Raw genomic sequence first — 21,057 nt, 5'->3', positions numbered from 1 at the left:
AATGTACACTTATTCAGTACACTTATTCGAAAAATACGGTAACGTAAAAAAAAACAAAAAAACAGAAGGACCCAAAAAACCTTTTTACCCTCATTTTGCCAACATTTTTATTAAAACCTCTAAAGGCTTAGTGGTCACATGCGTGGACAGCACCTTTTAGCGCTTATTTCTAAAATTGTGTACACTACTGAATTGGGGTCTTATGGCCACTTATGTGGACACTTATACTGCCATCTGGTGGTGTCAGAAGAGTATAACATACAATGGAATTTGGAAAAAAAAAAAAAAGGGTAAAAATAATAATTAGCATGTCACTAAACATGAAGTACACGTTTGTGTACTTATGGACTAAGTACATCATATCAAAAGATGATTCTTAGTTTTTATTCTACAAACCCCGTTTCCATATGAGTTGGGAAATTGTGTTAGATGTAAATATAAACGGAATACAATGATTTGCAAATCCTTTTCAACCCATATTCAATTGAATGCACTACAAAGACAAGATATTTGATGTTCAAACTCATAAACTTTATTTTTGCAAATAATGAATAACTTAGAATTTCATGGCTGCAACACGTGCCAAAGTAGTTGGGAAAGGGCATGTTCACCACTGTGTTACATGGCCTTTCCTTTTAACAACACTCAGTAAAGGTTTGGGAACTGAGGAGACACATTTTTGAAGCTTCTCAGGTGGAATTCTTTCCCATTCTTGCTTGATGTACAGCTTAAGTTGTTCAACAGTCCGGGGGTCTCCGTTGTGGTATTTTAGGCTTCATAATGCGCCACACATTTTCAATGGGAGACAGGTCTGGACTACAAGCAGGCCAGTCTAGTACCCGCACTCGTTTACTATGAATCCATGTTGATGTACACGTGGTTTGGCATTGTCTTGCTGAAATAAGCAGGGGCGTCCATGGTAACGTTGCTTGGATGGCAACATATGTTGCTCCAAAACCTGTATGTACCTTTCAGCATTAATGGCGCCTTCACAGATGTGTAAGTTACCCATGTCTTGGGCACTAATACACCCCCATACCATCACAGATGCTGGCTTTTCAACTTTGCGCCTAGAACAATCCGGATGGTTCTTTTCCTCTTTGGTCCGGAGGACACGACGTCCACGGTTTCCAAAAACAATTTGAAATGTGGACTCGTCAGACCACAGAACACTTTTCCACTTTGCATCAGTCCATCTTAGATGAGCTCAGGCCCAGCGAAGCCGACGGCGTTTCTGGGTGTTGTTGATAAACGGTTTTCGCCTTGCATAGGAGAGTTTTAATATGCACTTACAGATGTAGCGACCAACTGTAGATACTGACAGTGGGTTTCTGAAGTGTTCCTGAGCCCATGTGGTGATATCCTTTACACATTGATGTCGCTTGTTGATGCAGTACAGCCTGAGGGATCGAAGGTCACGGGTTTAGCTGCTTACGTGCAGTGATTTCTCCAGATTCTCTGAACCCTTTGATGAAATTACGGACCGTAGATGGTGAAATCCCTAAATTCCTTGCAATAGCTGGTTGAGAAAGGTTTTTCTTAAACTGTTCAACAATTTGCTCACGCATTTGTTGCCAAAGTGGTGACCCTCGTCCCATCCTTGTTTGTGAATGACTGAGCATTTCATGGATTCTACTTTTATACCCAATCATGGCACCCACCTGTTCCCAATTAGCCTGCACACCTGTGGGATGTTCCAAATAAGTGTTTGATGAGCATTCCTCAACTTTATCAGTATTTATTGCCACCTTTCCCAACTTCTTTGTGACGTGCTGCTGGCATCAAATTCTAAAGTTAATGATTATTTGCAAAAAAAAAAAATGTTTATCAGTTTGAACATCAAATATGTTGTCTTTGTAGCATATTCAACTGAATATGGCTTGAAAATGATTTGCAAATCATTGTATTCCGTTTATATTTACATCTAACACAATTTCCCAACTCATATGGAAACGGGGTTTGTATGTTACGTTAACATACCAGGCACGTTCTCAGTTGGTTATTTATGCCTCATATAACGTACACTTATTCAGCCTGTTGTTCACTATTCTTTATTTATTTTAAATTGCCTTTCAAATGTCTATTCTTGGTGTTGGCTTTTATCAAATACATTTCCCCAAAAAATGCGAGTTATACTCCAGTGCGACTTATATATGTTTTTTTTCTTCTTTATTATGCATTTTCGGCCGGTGCGACTTATACTCCGAAAAATAAGGTATATCATTTATATCTATTTATGAAAGAGACATATTTTGTGAACATGTTTGTGGAGGGGGGTGTGGCCTGCGGGCCTGCAGCGAAGCGGGGTGTGCCAGGACCGGCTTCGAAATCAGCGACAGGTGCGTAGATGGCCCACCAGGGCCTGGTTATCTAATCACCTGTCGCTCTGTTAAAAGGCAGCAGCCGGGAGGAGAGAGGGGTCGGAGTGGGAGTTGGAGCTGAAGGAGAGTCAGAGTGAGAGCGAGAGAAGAAACATTTGCTGAAAAGCCACAAAAGACTGTATCTGGAAAAAATAAAACGTCATTGTGAATCTGGACCTGGACTCTCATGTCAGTGCTTAGTGGTCCGAAGAACCCACTGGAGGGCAACCTCCACAATGTTAAAGGTTTTTAATAAAAATATAAGCATGTTTAACACACGGATGATGTTGTAATGGTCGAAATAAACTCAAACCGTAACATAAAGATTCCTTTCTTTCATGAAGACAATAATATAAGTTGGTGTATTACAGGATTCTGATGACTTGCATTGATTGGAATCAGACATACCGCAAAAACTGAAATCTAAGTAAGATGAAATATCTCAAATAAGGGTGATATTTGCTTATTTTCTGTCTGATAAGATAATTCTTCTCACTAAGCAGATTTTATGTTAGAGTGTTTTACTTGTTTTAAGTGTTTTGGTCCTAAATGATCTCAGTAAGATATTACAGCTTGTTGCTGAGATGTGATGACCTATATTGAGTAAAACATGCTTGAAACTAGAATATCAAGTGTTGCAAAGCTGTGTCATCAACACTCACAAGTATAAAACTACTTTTTTACAGTAATCATTTCTTATGTCTCCTTCACCTTCACCTGTGCCCCCGTGGAGGGGGGGGTGCACAGGTCCGGTGGCCACAGATGAAGCACTGGCTGTCCAGAGTCGGGACCCGGGGTGGACCGCTCGCCTGTGCATCGGTTGGGGACATCTCTGCGCTGCTGACCTGTCTCCGCTCGGGATGGTCTCCTGCTGGCCCCACTATGGACTGGACTCTCACTATTAGGTTAGATCCACTATGGACTGGACTCTCACTATTATGTTAGATCTACTATGGACTGGACTCTTACTATTATGTTAGATCCACTATGGACTGGACTCTCACTATTATGTTAGATCCACTATGGACTGGACTCTCACTATTATGTTGGATCCACTATGGACTGGACTCTCACTATTATGTTATATCCACTATGGACTGGACTCTCACTATTATGTTAGATCCACTATGGACTGGACTCTCACTATTATGTTAGATCCACTATGGACTGGACTCTCACTATTATGTTAGATCCACTATGGACTGGACTCTCACTATTATGTTAAATCCACTATGGACTGGACTCTCACTATTATGTTATATCCACAATGGACTGGACTTTCACAATATTATGCTAGATCCACTATGGACTGGACTCTCCCTATTATGTTAGATCCACTATGGACTGGACTCTCACTATTATGTTGGATCCACTATGGACTGAACTCTCACTATTATGTTATATCCACTATGGACTGGACTCTCACTATTATGTTAGATCCACTATGGACTGGACTCTCACTATTATGTTAGATCCACTATGGACTGCACTCTCACTATTATGTTGGATCCACTATGGACTGGACTCTCACTATTATGTTAGATCCACTATGGACTGGACTCTCACTATTATGTTATATCCACTATGGACTGGACTTTCACAATATTATGCTAGATCCACTCGACGTCCATTGCACCGGTCGCCCAGGGGGGGTCCCCACATCTGCGGTCCCCTCCAAGGTTTGTGATTGTCATCCCATTGGGTTGAGTTTTTCCTTGCCCTGATGCGGGATCTGAACCGAGGATGTCGTTGTGGCTTGTGCAGCCCTTTGAGACACTTGTGATTTAGGGCTATATAAGTAAACATTGATTGATTGATTGATTGATTGATTGATGCCGTAGCTTGCTAGCTTGAGTGCGCTAGCTTTCTGAGACTCTTATTTTGTTAGCGCAGGCACGACGAAGCAGCGCTTTTATTGTGAAGACAGGAACTGTGCAGTCGGTCTTCAGAGTTTTGACGGCAGGTATACGGCGCGAGAGGTCTGTTGAAATAAAAAGTGTTTCTCGCCTTCCTGTCGGTCGTTTTTTCTTAATAATAATCTGGCAGCAGCCAGCGTCATCTCACAAGACCCTCAGGTGCCGTGAATGACACACACCCTCCGCCATCGACTGCTAGCTCGCCATCCACGTAATGGCCACCCCTGGTCTATACATTCTCCATATGAATGCTTCCATGTTGTACTCACCACAAGCATAACACAATAAGCGCCATACCCAAAACTTCAAGTGTCATCAGCTCCAGTCACTCTCCAGTCTTTTAAGACAGGGCTTGGTTGTTATGGTCAGCATAGAAGCGTAGCAAGTGCAAGGTCACAGGCCTTCAAGTGTCATGTGACTTAGTAGTAATGCACCCTTCCGATGGTCCCCGTTCCCGACCCCAGGATGTCCGGCTGTCCGTTCCTCCAGATCTCCCGTATGATCCTCTCCCGCTCCTCCAGCCGCTGCGCCCTCTCCAGCTCGTCGGCCGAAGTGAAGACGTTCAGCGTGCCGTCCGAGTGGTTGCTGCTGTGGTTGCAGACGGGGATCTCGGTGGCGAGCAGCGGGGTGGGCGCTTCCACGTCCTGAGACCTCTCCTCGTCCTCGTCCTCCTCGCTCTCCTCCTCGTCCTCGCCGCTGACGTCCTTCGGCGGTTTCTTCTCGGGCGCGGCGGCGGACGAGGCCTGCTTGGCGCGTGGCTTGCAGGAGATGCGGATGACCAGCAGGCAGAGGGTCAGCACCAGGCCGAAACACACGCCCAGCACGAAGTAAAGGCCGAAAGTCTCCGGGTTTGCTGAAATAAACAACATCAAATCATTTTATAAACAAACATGACACCTTCTTTTTTTTTAAGACAGCTCTAATGCACGGGTATTAAACCGAAGGCCCATGACATCATTTTATCTGGCCTGCAAACACCTGGAAATGATATGTGTCAATAAAGTACTTCCTATTTTCTCACAACGCATTTTTCGGATTATAAATCACAGTTTTTTTTCATAGTTTGGCAGGGGGTGCGACTTATACTCAGGAGCGACTTATGTCCATCCATCCATCCATCTTCTTCCGCTTATCCGAGGTCGGGTCGCGGGGGCAGCAGCCTAAGCAGGGAAGCCCAGACTTCCCTCTCCCCAGCCACTTCGTCCAGCTCTTCCTGTGGGACCCTGAGGCGTTCCCAGGCCAGCCGGGAGACATAGTCTTCCCAACGTGTCCTGGGTCTTCCCCGCGGCCTCCTACCGGTCGGACGTGCCCTAAACACCTCCCTAGGGAGGCGTTCGGGTGGCATCCTGACCAGATGCCCGAACCACCTCATCTGGCTCCTCTCGATGTGGAGGAGCAGCGGCTTTACTTTGAGCTCCCCCCGGATGGCAGAGCTTCTCACCCTATCTCTAAGAGAGAGACCTGCCACTCGGCGGAGGAAACTCATTTCGGCCGCTTGTACCCGTGATCTTGTCCTTTCGGTCATAACCCAAAGCTCATGACCATAGGTGAGGATGGGAACGTAGATCGACCGGTAAATTGAGAGCTTTGCCTTCCGGCTCAGCTCCTTCTTCACCACAACGGACCGATACAGCGTCCGCATTACTGAAGACGCCGCACCGATCTGCCTGTTGATCTCACGATTCACTCTTCCCTCACTCGTGAACAAGACTCCGAGGTACTTGAACTCCTCCACTTGGGGCAAGATCTCCTCCCCAACCCGGAGATGGCACTCCACCCTTTTCCGGGCGAGAACCATGGACTCGGATTTGGAGGTGCTGATTCTCATCCCAGTCGCTTCACACTCAGCTGCGAACCGATCCAGCGAGAGCTGAAGGTCCTGGCCAGATGAAGCCATCAGGACCACATCATCTGCAAAAAGCAGAGACCTAATCCTGCAGCCACCAAACCAGATCCCCTCAACGCCTTGACTGCGCCTAGAAATTCTGTCCATAAAAGTTTTGAACAGAATCGGTGACAAAGGGCAGCCTTGGCGGAGTCCAACCCTCACTGGAAACGTGTCCGATTTACTACCGGCAATGCGGAACAAGCTCTGACACTGATCATACAAGGAGCGGACTGCCACAATCAGACAGTCCGATACCCCATACTCTCTGAGCACTCCCCACAGGACTTCCCGAGGGACACGGTCGAATGCCTTCTCCAAGTCCACAAAACACATGTAGACTGGTTGGGCAAACTCCCATGCACCCTCAAGGACCCTGCCGAGAGTATAGAGCTGGTCCACAGTTCCACGACCAGGACGAAAACCACACTGTTCCTCCTGAATCCGAGGTTCGACTATCCGGCGTAGCCTCCTCTCCAGTACACCTGAATAGACCTTACCGGGAAGGCTGAGGAGTGTGATCCCACGATAGTTAGAACACACCCTCCGGTTCCCCTTCTTAAAGAGAGGAACCACCACCCCGGTCTGCCAATCCAGTGGTACCGCCCCCGATGTCCACGCGACTTATGTGTGAAATTATTAACACATTACCGTAAAATATCAAATAATATTATTTAGCTCATTCACGTACATGTCATGACTTGGTCCTGGGTGTTTGCTTTTCCGGAATGCAACGGAAAGTTGGCTCGGGCGAGACGGGAATGTAAATACATGATTTATTTAATATATCAAAATAAAGTACAAACAAAAAGCGCGCACAGTGGCGGAGAACAAACTATGAAACCAAAAGACTATAGCATTAATAAACAAAACTTACTTGGCATGGACTAAAAGGAGCAGCATAAACGATGGACAGTTTCAGAGCATAATTGTGGGATGTCACCAGAAAGACAAACTGAAAACAATGAACTTAAATACTACAGACATGATTAACGAAAACAGGTGCGTGACTCAAAACGTGAAACAGGTGCGTGACGTGACAGGTGAAAACTAATGGTTGCTATGGTGACAAACAAGAGTGCACAATGAGTCCAAACGTGGAACAGGTGAAACTAATGGGTAATCATGGAAACAAGACAAGGGAGTGAAAAGCCAGAAACTAAAGAGTCCTATAACTAAACAAAACAAAACATGATTACACAGACATGACAGTACACTGCAAAAAGTGAAATCTAAGTAAGATGAAATATCTCAAATAAGGGTGACATTTGCTTATTTTCTGTCTGATAAGATAATTCTTCTCACTATGGATGTCCGATAATGGCTTTTTGCCGATATCCGATATTCCGATATTGTCCAACTCTTTAATTACCGATACCGATATCAACCGTGGAATTAACACATTACAAGTCGTGGAATTAACACCGTGCGTGACTGCTCGCTGACTGCTCGCTGTTTCGAAAAAGCTAAGTATCGTTCTATTTGTGTGCTTTTAAATTGTTCTGCAGCTTTCTTTATTACTTTCTCAACATATTTAGTAGTACTATTTAACTTGCAAATCACCCGATCTCTGTCTCTCCGCCCCTCCCGCAGCTAGCTAGCAGCTAGCTGCTAAGCTAACGAAGCTAGCGCGGAGAAAGGCGTCGCCGGGCGCCGGTCAGAAGGAGTCTACTCCTGCACACCGTGACCAGGACTTCTCGGAAGACAGCAGGAACTTCACTCGGTGACAGAAAACACCGTGAGTATGGCTTCCTGCGCGTCTTGCACCTTACTCACGGAGAGGCTGGCTCTGCTAGAGGGCCGTGTCCGCCAGTTAGAGCAGAGTAATCTCGTAACTTTAGATGTTGCGGACACATCTGCTAGCGTTAGCTGTAGCGAGCTAACTAGCCCAGCATGTAGTAGTCCTAAGCGGCCTACAAGCTACGGTGTACCGGTTGAGACGCATAATAGATTTAGCTCTTTAGCTAGTCCTACACCCCAGTCTACCGGGCACCACACCTTAGTCATAGGGGACTCCATCACCCGAAACATAAAGCTTAGCAAACCAGCCACAATTAAGTGCATCCCGGGGGCCCGAGCACCTGACATAGAGGCTAATCTTAGGGAGCTAACTCGCAACAGGCCTAGTAAACACGTACGACAGGCTAATCGCACCACTAGTTATGCGAATATAGTTGTACACGTTGGCTCCAATGACACTAGAATGAGACAGTCAGAGATTACAAAGAGAAACATAGCCAGGACTTGTGATCTCGCTAGAAAGATGTCCAGGCATCGAGTAATTGTCTCTGGCCCCCTGCCTGCGAGAGGCAATGATGAGAGATATAGCAGATTAGTCTCGCTTAACAAGTGGCTGGCTAGCTTCTGTAGACAACAGGGACTAACGTTTATTGATAATTGGCCCTCTTTCTGGGGCAAACCAGGCTTGCTGATGAGGGACGGCCTTCACCCTAACCAGGAAGGCGCCATCATCCTGTCTAAGAATATAGACTACTGTTTAAGTCACATTTGACTAACTACACTAGAGCAAGCCCGGTCACAGGCAATTACAGAGCCTGCTAGTCCGGGTGAGGAGTCAGTTAAGCTAGAACTAGCCAGCGCCAGGCTGGATAATTCCTGTACGCATAGCAATTTTCTTAGAATAACACACAACTCACATAATGTGTTTTCTGTTGTGAATGTGTCCGGGGTAGATATGCATTCTACTGAGGTGGCAAATCATGATGCGTTCAGTCGATCGCAGCATCAAGCAAACAATCTGAAAATTCCCGTCGTATCAATTCCTAGATATGGTCGAAACTATTTAAAGTGCACTACGTATAATAAACGCAACATTATTAATATTTCTACTACGGATAATTTAAACAAAAACTCGTCAAAACAGCCCAATACTTATAATATGGGCTTTTTAAACATAAGATCATTGTCTCCCAAAACGTTATTAGTTAATGAGGTCATTAGAGACAACAATCTTAACGTCATTGGTCTTAGCGAAACCTGGCTCAAACCAGACGAATTTTTTGCGCTAAATGAGGCATCTCCTCCTAACTATACGAATGCGCATATTGCCCGTCCCCTTAAAAGGGGTGGGGGGGTCGCATTAATATACAATGAAAACTTTAACCTTACCCCTAACCTAAATAATAAATACAAATCGTTTGAGGTGCTTACTATGAGGTCTGTCGCACCGCTGCCTCTCGATATGGCTGTTATCTACCGCCCCCCAGGGCCCTACTCGGACTTTATTAATGAATTCTCAGAGTTCGTTGCTGATTTAGTGACGCACGCAGACAATATAATCATAATGGGGGACTTTAATATCCATATGAATACCCCATCGGACCCTCAGTGCGTGGCGCTCCAGGCTATAATTGATAGCTGTGGTCTTACACAAATAATAAATGAACCTACGCATCGCAACGGCAATACGATAGATCTAGTGCTGGTCAGGGGTGTCACCACCTCCAAAGTTATGGTACTCCCGTATACTAAAGTAATGTCCGATCATTACCTTATAAAATTCGAAGTTCTGACTCATTGTCAACAAACTAATAATAATAATAACTGCTATAGCAGCCGCAACATTAATGCCGCCACAACGATGACTCTTGCTGACCTACTGCCTTCGGTAATGGCACCATTCCCAAATTATGTCGGCTCTATTGATAACCTCACTAACAACTTTGACAATGCCCTGCGCAAAACCATTGATAGCATAGCACCGCTAAAACAAAAAAGGGCCCCTAAAAGGCGCACCCCATGGTTTACAGAGGAAACCAGAGCTCATAAATTATCATGTAGAAAGTTGGAACGCAAATGGCGCGCGACCAAGCTTGAGGTTTTCCATCAAGCATGGAGTGATAGTTTAATATCGTATAAACGCATGCTTACCTTAGCTAAAGCTAAATATTACTCAAATCTCATCCGCCTCAACAAAAACGACCCTAAATTTTTGTTTAGTACAGTAGCATCGCTAACCCAACAAGGGACTCCTCCCAATAGCTCCACCCACTCGGCAGATGACTTTATGAATTTCTTTAATAAGAAAATTGAACTCATTAGAAAGGAGATTAAAGACAACGCATCCCAGCTACAACTGGGTTCTATGAACACAGATACAACTGTATCTACGACGGATACTGCAATACAAAATAGTCTCTCTCTTTTTGATGAAATAACATTAGAGGAACTATTACAGCGTGTAAGTGGGATAAAACAAACAACATGTTTACTTGACCCACTTCCTGGGAAACTTATCAAGGAGCTTTTTGTATTATTAGGTCCATCAGTGCTAAATATTATAAACTTATCACTTTCCTCTGGCACTGTTCCCCTAGCATTCAAGAAAGCGGTTATTCATCCTCTGCTCAAAAGACCTAACCTTGATCCTGACCTCATGGTAAACTACCGACCGGTGTCCCACCTTCCCTTTATTTCGAAAATCCTCGAAAAAATTGTCGCACAGCAACTAAATGAACACTTAGTGTCTAACAATCTCTGTGAACCTTTTCAATCCGGTTTCAGGGCAAATCACTCTACGGAGACAGCCCTCGCAAAAATGACTAATGATCTACTGCTGACGATGGATTCTGATGCGTCATCTATGTTGCTGCTTCTTGATCTTAGCGCTGCTTTCGATACCGTCGATCATAATATTTTATTAGAGCGTATCAAAACACGTATTGGTATGTCAGACTTAGCCTTGTCGTGGTTTAACTCTTATCTTACTGACAGGATGCAATGCGTCTCCCATAATAATGTGACCTCTGACTATGTTAAGGTAACGTGCGGAGTTCCTCAGGGTTCGGTTCTTGGCCCTGCACTCTTTAGTATTTACATGCTGCCGCTAGGCGATATCATACGCAAATACGGTGTTAGCTTTCACTGTTATGCTGATGACACCCAACTCTACATGCCCCTAAAGCTGACCAACACGCCGGATTGTAGTCAGCTGGAGGCGTGTCTTAATGAAATTAAACATTGGATGTCCGCTAACTTCTTGCAACTCAACGCCAAGAAAACGGAAATGCTGATTATCGGTCCTGCTAAACACCGACATTTATTTAATAATACCACCTTAACATTTGACAACCAAACAATTACACAAGGCGAATCAGTAAAGAATCTGGGTATTATCTTCGACCCAACTCTCTCCTTTGAATCACACATTAAGAGTGTCACTAAAACGGCCTTCTTTCATCTCCGTAATATCGCTAAAATTCGTTCTATTTTATCCACTAGCGACGCTGAGATCATTATTCATGCGTTCGTTACGTCTCGTCTCGACTACTGTAACGTATTATTTTCGGGTCTCCCTATGTCTAGCATTAAAAAATTACAGTTGGTACAAAATGCGGCTGCTAGACTTTTGACAAGAACAAGAAAGTTTGATCATATTACGCCTATACTGGCTCACCTGCACTGGCTTCCTGTGCACTTAAGATGTGACTTTAAGGTTTTACTACTTACGTATAAAATACTACACGGTCTAGCTCCGTCCTATCTTGTCGATTGTATTGTACCATATGTCCCGGCAAGAAATCTGCGTTCAAAGAACTCCGGCTTATTAGTGATTCCCAGAGCCCAAAAAAAGTCTGCGGGCTATAGAGCGTTTTCTATTCGGGCTCCAGTACTATGGAATGCCCTCCCGGTAACAATTAGAGATGCTACCTCAGTAGAAGCATTTAAGTCCCTTCTTAAAACTCATTTGTATACTCTAGCCTTTAAATAGCCCCCCTGTTGGACCAGTTGATCTGCCGTTTCTTTTCTTTTCTCCTCTGCTCCCCTTTTCCTTGAGGGGGGGGGGGGGGGGGCACAGGTCCGGTGGCCATGGATGAAGTGCTGGCTGTCCAGAGTCGGGACCCGGGGTGGACCGCTCGCCTGTGCATCGGCTGGGAACATCTCTACGCTGCTGACCCGTCTCCGCTCGGGATGGTCTCCTGCTGGCCCCACTATGGACTGGACTCTTACTATTATGTTGGATCCACTATGGACTGGACTCTCACAATATTATGTCAGACCCACTCGACATCCATTGCTTTCGGTCTCCCCTAGAGGGGGGGGGTTACCCACATATGCGGTCCTCTCCAAGGTTTCTCATAGTCATTCACATCGACGTCCCACTGGGGTGAGTTTTTCCTTGCCCGTATGTGGGCTTTGTACCGAGGATGTCGTTGTGGCTTGTGCAGCCCTTTGAGACACTTGTGATTTAGGGCTATATAAATAAAGATTGATTGATTATTATGCCTAATTTGGACAACCAGGTATGGTGAAGATAAGGTACTTTAAAAAAAATAAATAAATAAATAAATAAGATAAATTAATTAAAAACATTTTCTTGAATAAAAAAGAAAGTAAAACAATATAAAAACAGGTACATAGAAACTAGTAATGAATGAAAATGAGTCAAATTAAGTGTTAAAGGTTAGTACTATTAGTGGACCAGCAGCACGCACAATCATGTGTGCTTATGGACTGTATCCCTTGCAGACTGTATTGATATATATTGATATATAATGTAGGAACCAGAATATTAATAACAGAAAGAAACAACCCTTTGGTGTGAATGAGTGTGAATTAGTGTAAATGGGGGAGGCGAGTTGGTGCACTAATTGTAAGGGTATCTTGTGTTTTTTATGTTGATGTGGTTGATGTGTGAGGGAGCAGGGTTGGGGTGGGGGTGGGGTTTGGTGGTAGCAGGGGTGTATAATGTAGCCCGGAAGAGTCAGGGCTGCATGGGATTCTGGGTGTTTGTTCTGTTGTGTTTATGTTGTGTTAAGGTGCAGATGTTCTCCCGAAATGTGTTTGTCATTCTTGTTTGGTTTTGGTTCAAAGTGTGGCGCATTATTAGTAAGAGTGTTAAAGTTGTTTTATATGGCCACCGTCAGTGTAACCTGTGTGGCTGTTGACCAAGTATGCCTTGCTGTCACTTTCGTGTGCAAGCAGAAGATGCATATAACCAGAGGCTGGGCTGGCACGCTGTTTATACAGATTGTAAAGGGTGCTAAATGCTGTATCATCATGGCACGCCCTTATTATTACTGTAAGGGTGAAAAACGGAAAATATTAATTCCGGGAGTTTTCTGCAAGAGTCACTGAAATCCGGAAGTCTCCCAGGAAAATCGGAGGGGTCGGTAAGTATGCAGCTGAGCCGCATCAGAGTGATCAAAGAGCCGCATGCGGCTCCGGAGCCGCGGGTTTAGTGATGGGATCGGCAGTTCTTTTGACTGTACTGAATCACTAGAATCAGTTCCTTAAATTGAGTCGTTCAAAACATTTGTTCACCGAGGTAGGTTCGCGAGTCCTGATTCTGTCGTTCACTGAGTGATTCATGTCATTAATCCGCGGTGAACGAATCGTTCGCTCAGTCCCTTCCCTCCGCCCCCATGATGAGTAGCTGGCTGCGTCGTTCGCCGACGTCGAGGGTTCAGTGAGTCACAGAATGCGCCAGTTTCACTCATACCGGCATGGTCGCGGCGGAGCTCAACTGAACATGGGTGTATAATGTAGCCCGGAAGAGTCAGGGCTGCATGGGATTCTGGGTATTTGTTCTGTTGTGTTTATGTTGTGTTAAGGTGCAGATGTTCTCCCGAAATGTGTTTGTCATTCTTGTTTGGTTTTGGTTCAAAGTGTGGCGCATTATTAGTAAGAGTGTTAAAGTTGTTTTATATGGCCACCGTCAGTGTAACCTGTGTGGCTGTTGACCAAGTATGCCTTGCTGTCACTTTCGTGTGCAAGCAGAAGATGCATATAACCAGAGGCTGGGCCGGCACGCTGTTTATACAGATTGTAGAGGCCGCTAAATGCTGTACCATCATGGCACGCCCTTATTAATATTGTAAGGGTGAAAATCGGAGAATATTAATTCCGGGAGTTTTCTGCGAGAGTCACTGAAATCCGGAAGTCTCCCGGGAAAATCGGAGGGGTCGGTAAGTATGCAGCTGAGCCGCATCAGAGTGATCAAAGAGCCGCATGCGGCTCCGTAGCCGCGGGTTTAGTGATGGGATCGGCAGTTCTTTTGACTGTACTGAATCACTAGTATCAGTTCCTTAAATTGAGTCGTTCAAAAACTTTGTTCACCGAGGTAGGTTCGCGAGTCCTGATCCTGTCGTTCACTGAGTGATTCATGTCGTTAATCCGCGGTGAATGAATCGTTCGCTCAGTCCCTCCCCCCCGCCCCCATGATGAGTAGCTGGCTGCGTCGTTCGCCGACGTCGAGGGTTCAGTGAGTCACAGAATGCGCCAGTTCCACTCATACCGGCATGGTCGCGTCGGAGCTCAACTGAACTGAGAAAGGAACGAATCAGTTCATGAAGTGATTCGGTTCAGTACGTTCACTCAAAAGATTTGTTCGTTCGAACGAATCGTTCGCGAACGACACAACATTACGCGGGTTGCCGACCCCTGGTATAGTTAATTCCTGTATGACATATTTCTGCTCAAACTCTTAATGGATCTGTCCTGATACAGCATGTACATATACATACATTTAGTACACAAAATGTACATATGTTAAAAAAAAGTATTCCAGCAAAAAGTAAAATAGAGATAAAGGCATCATGTAATAAGAGCAAGTTGACACGTTGATATTATTAATGAACAAAAACACAAATATTTCTACTGTTTATACGGCCACCTTCAGTGTGACCTGTATGGCTGTTGACCAAGAATGCTTTGCATTCACTTGTGTGTGTGAAAAGCCGTAGATATTATGTGATTAGGCCGGCACACAAAGGTATTGCCTTTAAGGTTTATTGGCGCTCTGTACTTCTCCCTACGTCCGTGTACACAGCGGCGTTTTAAAAAGTCATACATTTTACTTTTCGAAACCGATACCGATAACGTCCGATATTACATTTTAAAGCATTTATCAGCCGATAATATCAGCAGTCCGATATCATCGGACATCTCTAGTTACAATGTTACTATACGGGCAACAATGATTTTACTGGGATGACAGTTTGACAAATAAACACTAATAAATCAGTGTCGTCGTGATCTTTCTCCATCTTACCTTTAATGTGTGCATAAGCAGCTATGCTGTTGCTCAGGAGGTCCATTTCTTTCTTCCTCACATCCATGGTGGCGTTTGCTTTCTTCAAAGCTGCAACAGACAAATCACACGCATCCCGGTGTCAAGTCGGACTCGGGCAAGACATGGCAAGACGACACAGTGGTATGCATCCATGCTCTTCCCGTGTACAGAGCATGCCGTGCCGCACTTGGATGTCAAAGCCACGGACCACAGCCGCTCCTCATATGCTGGCGGGTGGGCGGGATGACGCCTTCTGAGTATCAGACAAAAGCTTGTCTGTGTGCTCTTTTAGCACCCGCTTCATCTGGGGGTCGTCATAATGCATCTGGCATATGACACCCTGCCTCTGCCGTTCCTCCTCCACCATCGCACGTCCCTAAAACAGAGTTCAGGGGTCGATTTGGCATGTAGTCGCCCAGGACTTTTTCCTGCCTGACCGGATCCGCAGAAATACTTGTGAGGCGGCCTTGTCTTTGACATTTAACATTCTCAGTTGTCATCTAAACTTTTCCTTGCACGGCCATGACTTCCCCAAGGAAGTGTGAAGCCTACAAAGCTTTCCTGAAGCGGTAACTAGTAGTCTAACGCGTTATTTGTTATATTCAGTAACTCGGTTACCGTTACTACATGATGCGTTATTTTACGTTATTTTTTATATAGTATCGGCTAGAAACTGAGGATCTGAGTGTGTTTTATTGGAGAGTTGCGGTGTCGTCCTTCTGATTATTCCTGTGTCACAAAGGAGAGAAGAGGCACGCCGCGCGCTGTGTGTGGGTGTGTGGGGCGTGTTTGTGTTTACTCACAAGACATCATGGCGGAGCCCAAGCCGAGTTTCTTAACATGGAGATATTCTCACTACTTTTCTTTTGCCGAGCACAAAGAAAAGAACATTTTAGTTAAATATAAGTTGTGTCTTGGATCAAAGATCCTATCTACTGTCCAAAACAGCAATTCAAATCTGCTGAAACGGCTACAAAAGCAACATGCTTCGAGGAAGCTAGCAAAGAGAGACACACTTCACCTCCACTTCCACCTAAGGATTTTAACGGAGGCACTGCTAGCCAGGAAAACATTGATAGAGCCATTGCAGCGTATGTGCGAGAAGACATGCAGACTATTTCTACAGTGGAGTCACCCGCTTTCAGGCAGCTAATTAGCATGATAGCGGGCGTCAAACGGCAAATGGCACGAAAACATTTTCCAAGTACCTGGACAGTGAGTACATAAACATGGAAAGCAAGCTAAAGAAGACACTCCAAACTCTGCCTGTCAGGCTTGTCCCTGACAGTTTGGTCAAGTTTTAGTTTTTCCTCTGTCATTTCCTGTCAACGCTCTTATTTTGGTTATTTCCTCATTGTCTCCCTGAGTGCTGCTTCCCCTCAGCTGTGGCTGATTGGCACCTGGCCACACCTGGTGTCAATCAGCCAGCTGCTATTTAAACCTGCCTTCCCCTCCAGTCAGTGCTGGATTATTGTCATTGTCATTGTCGCTAATACTTGTTGTCACTACTACCTGTCATAATACTTGTCGTAGCTCTGTCTACTTTTGTTCACTCTGCTCATGTCATAGTTCCTTCGTGTCACAGTAAGTGTTTTTGTTTCTTGTCCACAGGTAGCATTTTTTGCTATTTTAGTTCATAGCCAAGTTTGTTCTCCGCCTTGTGCGCGCCTTTTGTTGTTACCCTTTTGTTTGTTGTTTTGCCATAGTGTTTAATTAAATCATGTTTTCTCACTCAATGCCTGCCATCATCTCTGCATCTTGGGGTTCGTCACCAACAAACTCTGACACTGCCTCTGCTCATCATTCAACACTGAAGGTACACACACTCTGTCAATTCTCTTATATACTCTTTCATTCTAGACTTCTAGAGTGTTTGGATTATCACATCACTCTAAATGTATAGACTATAAAGTTCACAAACATAAAGAGGGATGCTAGTGGGCCAGGCCAATCTTTCATTTTCTCTAAAGTAAAACTTGGGAAATGCGTAGAGTGTTCTGGGCTTCACTGAAGACATGAATTTATTTCACAATTCCTTGAGGGAAAAAAAGGCCTGGTTAGGCGTGTGTATAGCATGTGTGCTGTATATAGTGACATGACATATAATCATGTCATGTGAGCCTTCCTTGGGTGAAGCCAGGTTTACAGCTATGTTGTTATGATGCGGTTTGTTACTTATGTATGTTATGTTGCAGCTATTTAAAATAGTTGTGTCAATTTGTTCTGGCCCAAAATAAATTGGCCCTTTGAAACATATCTTTGTCTTTGTGTGTTGTATGTAGACCACATTGCTTAGTAGAGCTCAGTGATGCAAATGCATGTCAAGTTGATCAACAGATTGTATTATTCTCCAGTGCAATAACAGTACTGAAATGAAGGCTAAAAGGGCATTAATGGGAGCCTTAAAAAAGAAGAAGTAACTAGTTACTTTTCACATTAACGCATTACTTTTTGGTGTAAGTAACTGAGTTACTTACATTCTAATCTGCAGAGCCGTAGCAGAAGAGTCACCTGTGCCTTTTTTTGTTGGGGTATATCAGGGGTGCCCATTACGTGGATGGCGAGCTGGCAGTCGCCAGCCAGGCATTAAAAGATAGTCCTAAAAATTAGCGATCGTCAATCTTTACTATGACGACACTTTCTTCACTTGATTGACATTCACGGCACCCGAGGGTCTTGTGAGATGATATTAAGATGTCTCCCGGCTGGCCTGGGAACGCCTCGGGATCCCCCGGGAGGAACTGGACGAAGTGGCTGGGGAGAGGGAAGTCTGGGCTTTCCTGCTTAGGCTGATGCGCCCGCGACCCGACCTCGCATAAGCGGAAGAAGATGGATGCTGCCACGGTTTGATTTGAAAAAGTTCAGGGTTTATGCCGATACCAAATACACAAAAACAGGTACCATTAAGAAAGAAAAGTTGGTTTTGCATAATAGGGACCCTTTAAATTGGGGAGTAACGACATCTCTGACAAAGGCTGAAGTCAAAGCCGAAACTGTCCCAAAACACTATGTTTGTCTGCACACAAGAATGTTTTAACTATAAGTTCTTAATGTGCTGATACTACTCCTGAACCACTACACACTAAAAGGGGAACATTTGTCAGAACGTGCACCCCTACTGTGTTGCCTGCGCTATTATTACAAAATGCAGCCATCAGATTTTATAATGCATATGTTCCTTTTGACTGTACATGTGCTGTAAATGTATAATGTATTTATATTATTCACATGTGAATAATGCTGTATAATTAACTGTATTGATGGTATTCACATGTGAATAATGTTGTATAATAGACTATTTATATTATTCACATGTGGATAATGCTGTATAATAGACTGTATTTATATTATTCACATGTGAATAATGCTGTAAAATTGACTATTTATATTATTCACATGTGAATAATTCTGTATAATAGACTGTATTTATATTATTCACATGTGAATAATGCTGTATAATAGACTGTATTGATGTTATTCACATGTGAATAATGTTGTATAATAGACTATTTATGTTATTCACATGTGGATAATGCCGTATAATAGACTGTATTTATATTATTCACATGTGAATAATGCTGTATAATAGACTGTATTTATGTTATTCACGTGTGAATACTGCTGTATAATAGACTGTATTTATGTTATTCACATGTGAATAATGTTGTATAATAGACTATTTATAATATTCACATGTGAATAATGCTGTATAATAGACTGTATTTATATTATTCACATGTGAATAATGTTGTATAATAGACTGTATTTATATTATTCACATGGGAATAATGCTGTATAATAGACTATATTGATGTTATTCACATGTGAATAATGTTGTATAATAGACTATTTATACTATTCACATGTGAATAATGCTGTATAATAGACTGTATTTATGTTATTCACATGTGAATAATGCTGTATAATAGACTGTATTGATGTTATTCACATGTGAATAATGTTGTATAATAGACTATTTATATGATTCACATGTGAATAATGCTGTATAATAGACTGTATTTATATTATTCACATGTGAATAATGTTGTATAATAGACTATTTATATTATTCAAATGTGAATAATGCTGTATAATATACTGTATTTATGTTATTCACATGTGGATAATGCTGTATAATAGACTGTATTTATGTTATTCACATGTGAATAATGCTGTATAATAGACTGTATTGATGTTATTCACATGTGAATAATGCTGTATAATAGACTGTATTTATGTTATTCACATGTGAATAATGTTGTATAATAGACTATTTATATTATTCACATGTGAATAATGCTGTATAATAGACTGTATTTATATTATTCACATGGGAATAATGCTGTATAATACACTGTATTGATGTTATTCACATGTGAATAATGTTGTATAATTGAGTATTTATAGTATTCACATGTGAATAATGCTGTATAATAGACTGTATTTATATTATTCACATGTGAATAATGCTGTATAATAGACTGTATTGATGTTATTCACATGTGAATAATGTTGTATAATAGACTATTTATATTATTCACATGTGAATAATGCTGTATAATAGACTGTATTTATATTATTCACATGTGAATAATGCTGTATAATAGACTGTATTTATGTTATTCACATGTGGATAATGCTGTATAATAGACTGTATTTATATTATTCACATGTGAATAATGCTGTATAATAGACTGTATTTATGTTATTCACATGTGAATAATGCTGTATAATAGACTGTATTTATATTATTCACATGTGAATAATGCTGTATAATAGACTGTATTTATATTATTCACATGTGAATAATACTGTATAATAGACTGTATTTATATTATTCACATGTAAAAAATACCCAAGTGTTTATTGTCTATTGTGAGCGAACTGTGGTGCTGAATTTCCCCCTGGGATCAATAAAGTACTTTCTATTCTATTCTATTTTCTGACAAATACACCACAAAGTGGGATTGACTCGAAATTCCTCGTACAGCTTAATGGGCTCCGTAAACACCCACTTTACGATGTTTTCGCTGAAACACAATTAAATTCAGTGCACAGCTTTTGGGGATTGACAAGCACATGTGGTTAACATTTGACCAAGATTAGTTGAAAAACAAGGCAGACACCAAGCAAAGCGGGACTTACTAATTATCAGTTGTTGACCATTTTTTAATGGTTATAAAACTTAAATTATTACATGGTGTTGCTCTAACACAAGCCACAGGGGGCGCCGCAGACGTTATTTACTTATGTGACAAAATTAGGACACCCCATTGTCTTCTCATCTGTTTTGCAGTTTCCACGTGGTCATGCTGGCAGTCCAATGGACACGTGAAACAAATAGAAAATAAAAGGAGGGGCTTGTATTTCTAACACTCCCAGCTGATGTGAGAAGCAATATGGACCTTGTCTTATGGCTGACGATGAAAAAAACAACACGAGGAATAATGACTATATAGCAAATATAACAATGATCGTCAGTTATTGACCATTTTTTAAGGGCTAAGCTGTTTGTTTACATGCTTTTTTTATTTCTCTTTGCTATTTTGGCATATTAGACCCTAATTAGAATAAAAACTAAGAATAATCTTTTGATATGATGTACTTAGTCCATAAGTACACAAACGTGTACTTCATGTGTAGTGACATGCTAATTCTTATTTTTACCCTTTTTTTGGTCCAAATTCCATGGTATGTTATACTCTTCTGACACCACCAGATGGCAGTATAAGTGTCCACATAAGTGGCCATAAGACCCCAATTCAGTAGTGTACACAATTTTGGAAATAAGAGCTAAAAGGTGCTGTCCACGCATGTGGCCACTAAGCCTTTAGATGTTTTGATTAGGGATGTCTGTAAATG

At 42.7% G+C, this 21,057-nt stretch overlaps 1 protein-coding gene across 1 annotated transcript in view; it reads right to left on the bottom strand.

Moving 5' to 3' along the window:
* Positions 1–3,709: 3,709 nt before the first annotated feature.
* Positions 3,710–21,057, bottom strand: part of eva1ba (eva-1 homolog Ba (C. elegans)) — a 65,811-nt gene continuing 48,463 nt past the window's right edge. The window contains exons 3-4 of the mRNA XM_061946253.2: positions 15,175–15,264; positions 3,710–5,129 (exon numbers count right to left, since the gene is read on the bottom strand). Of these exons, the coding sequence (XP_061802237.2) occupies positions 4,696–5,129; positions 15,175–15,241 (501 nt within the window). The 5' untranslated portion in view covers positions 15,242–15,264 and the 3' untranslated portion in view covers positions 3,710–4,695. The remainder of the gene's footprint in view (positions 5,130–15,174; positions 15,265–21,057) is intronic.

The sequence above is a fragment of the Nerophis lumbriciformis genome, linkage group LG04, assembly GCF_033978685.3.
Source record: "Nerophis lumbriciformis linkage group LG04, RoL_Nlum_v2.1, whole genome shotgun sequence".
Lineage (NCBI taxonomy): Eukaryota > Metazoa > Chordata > Actinopteri > Syngnathiformes > Syngnathidae > Nerophis > Nerophis lumbriciformis.
Note: the sequence above shows the minus strand (reverse complement) of the source record. Positions and strands in the feature narration are given on the sequence as shown.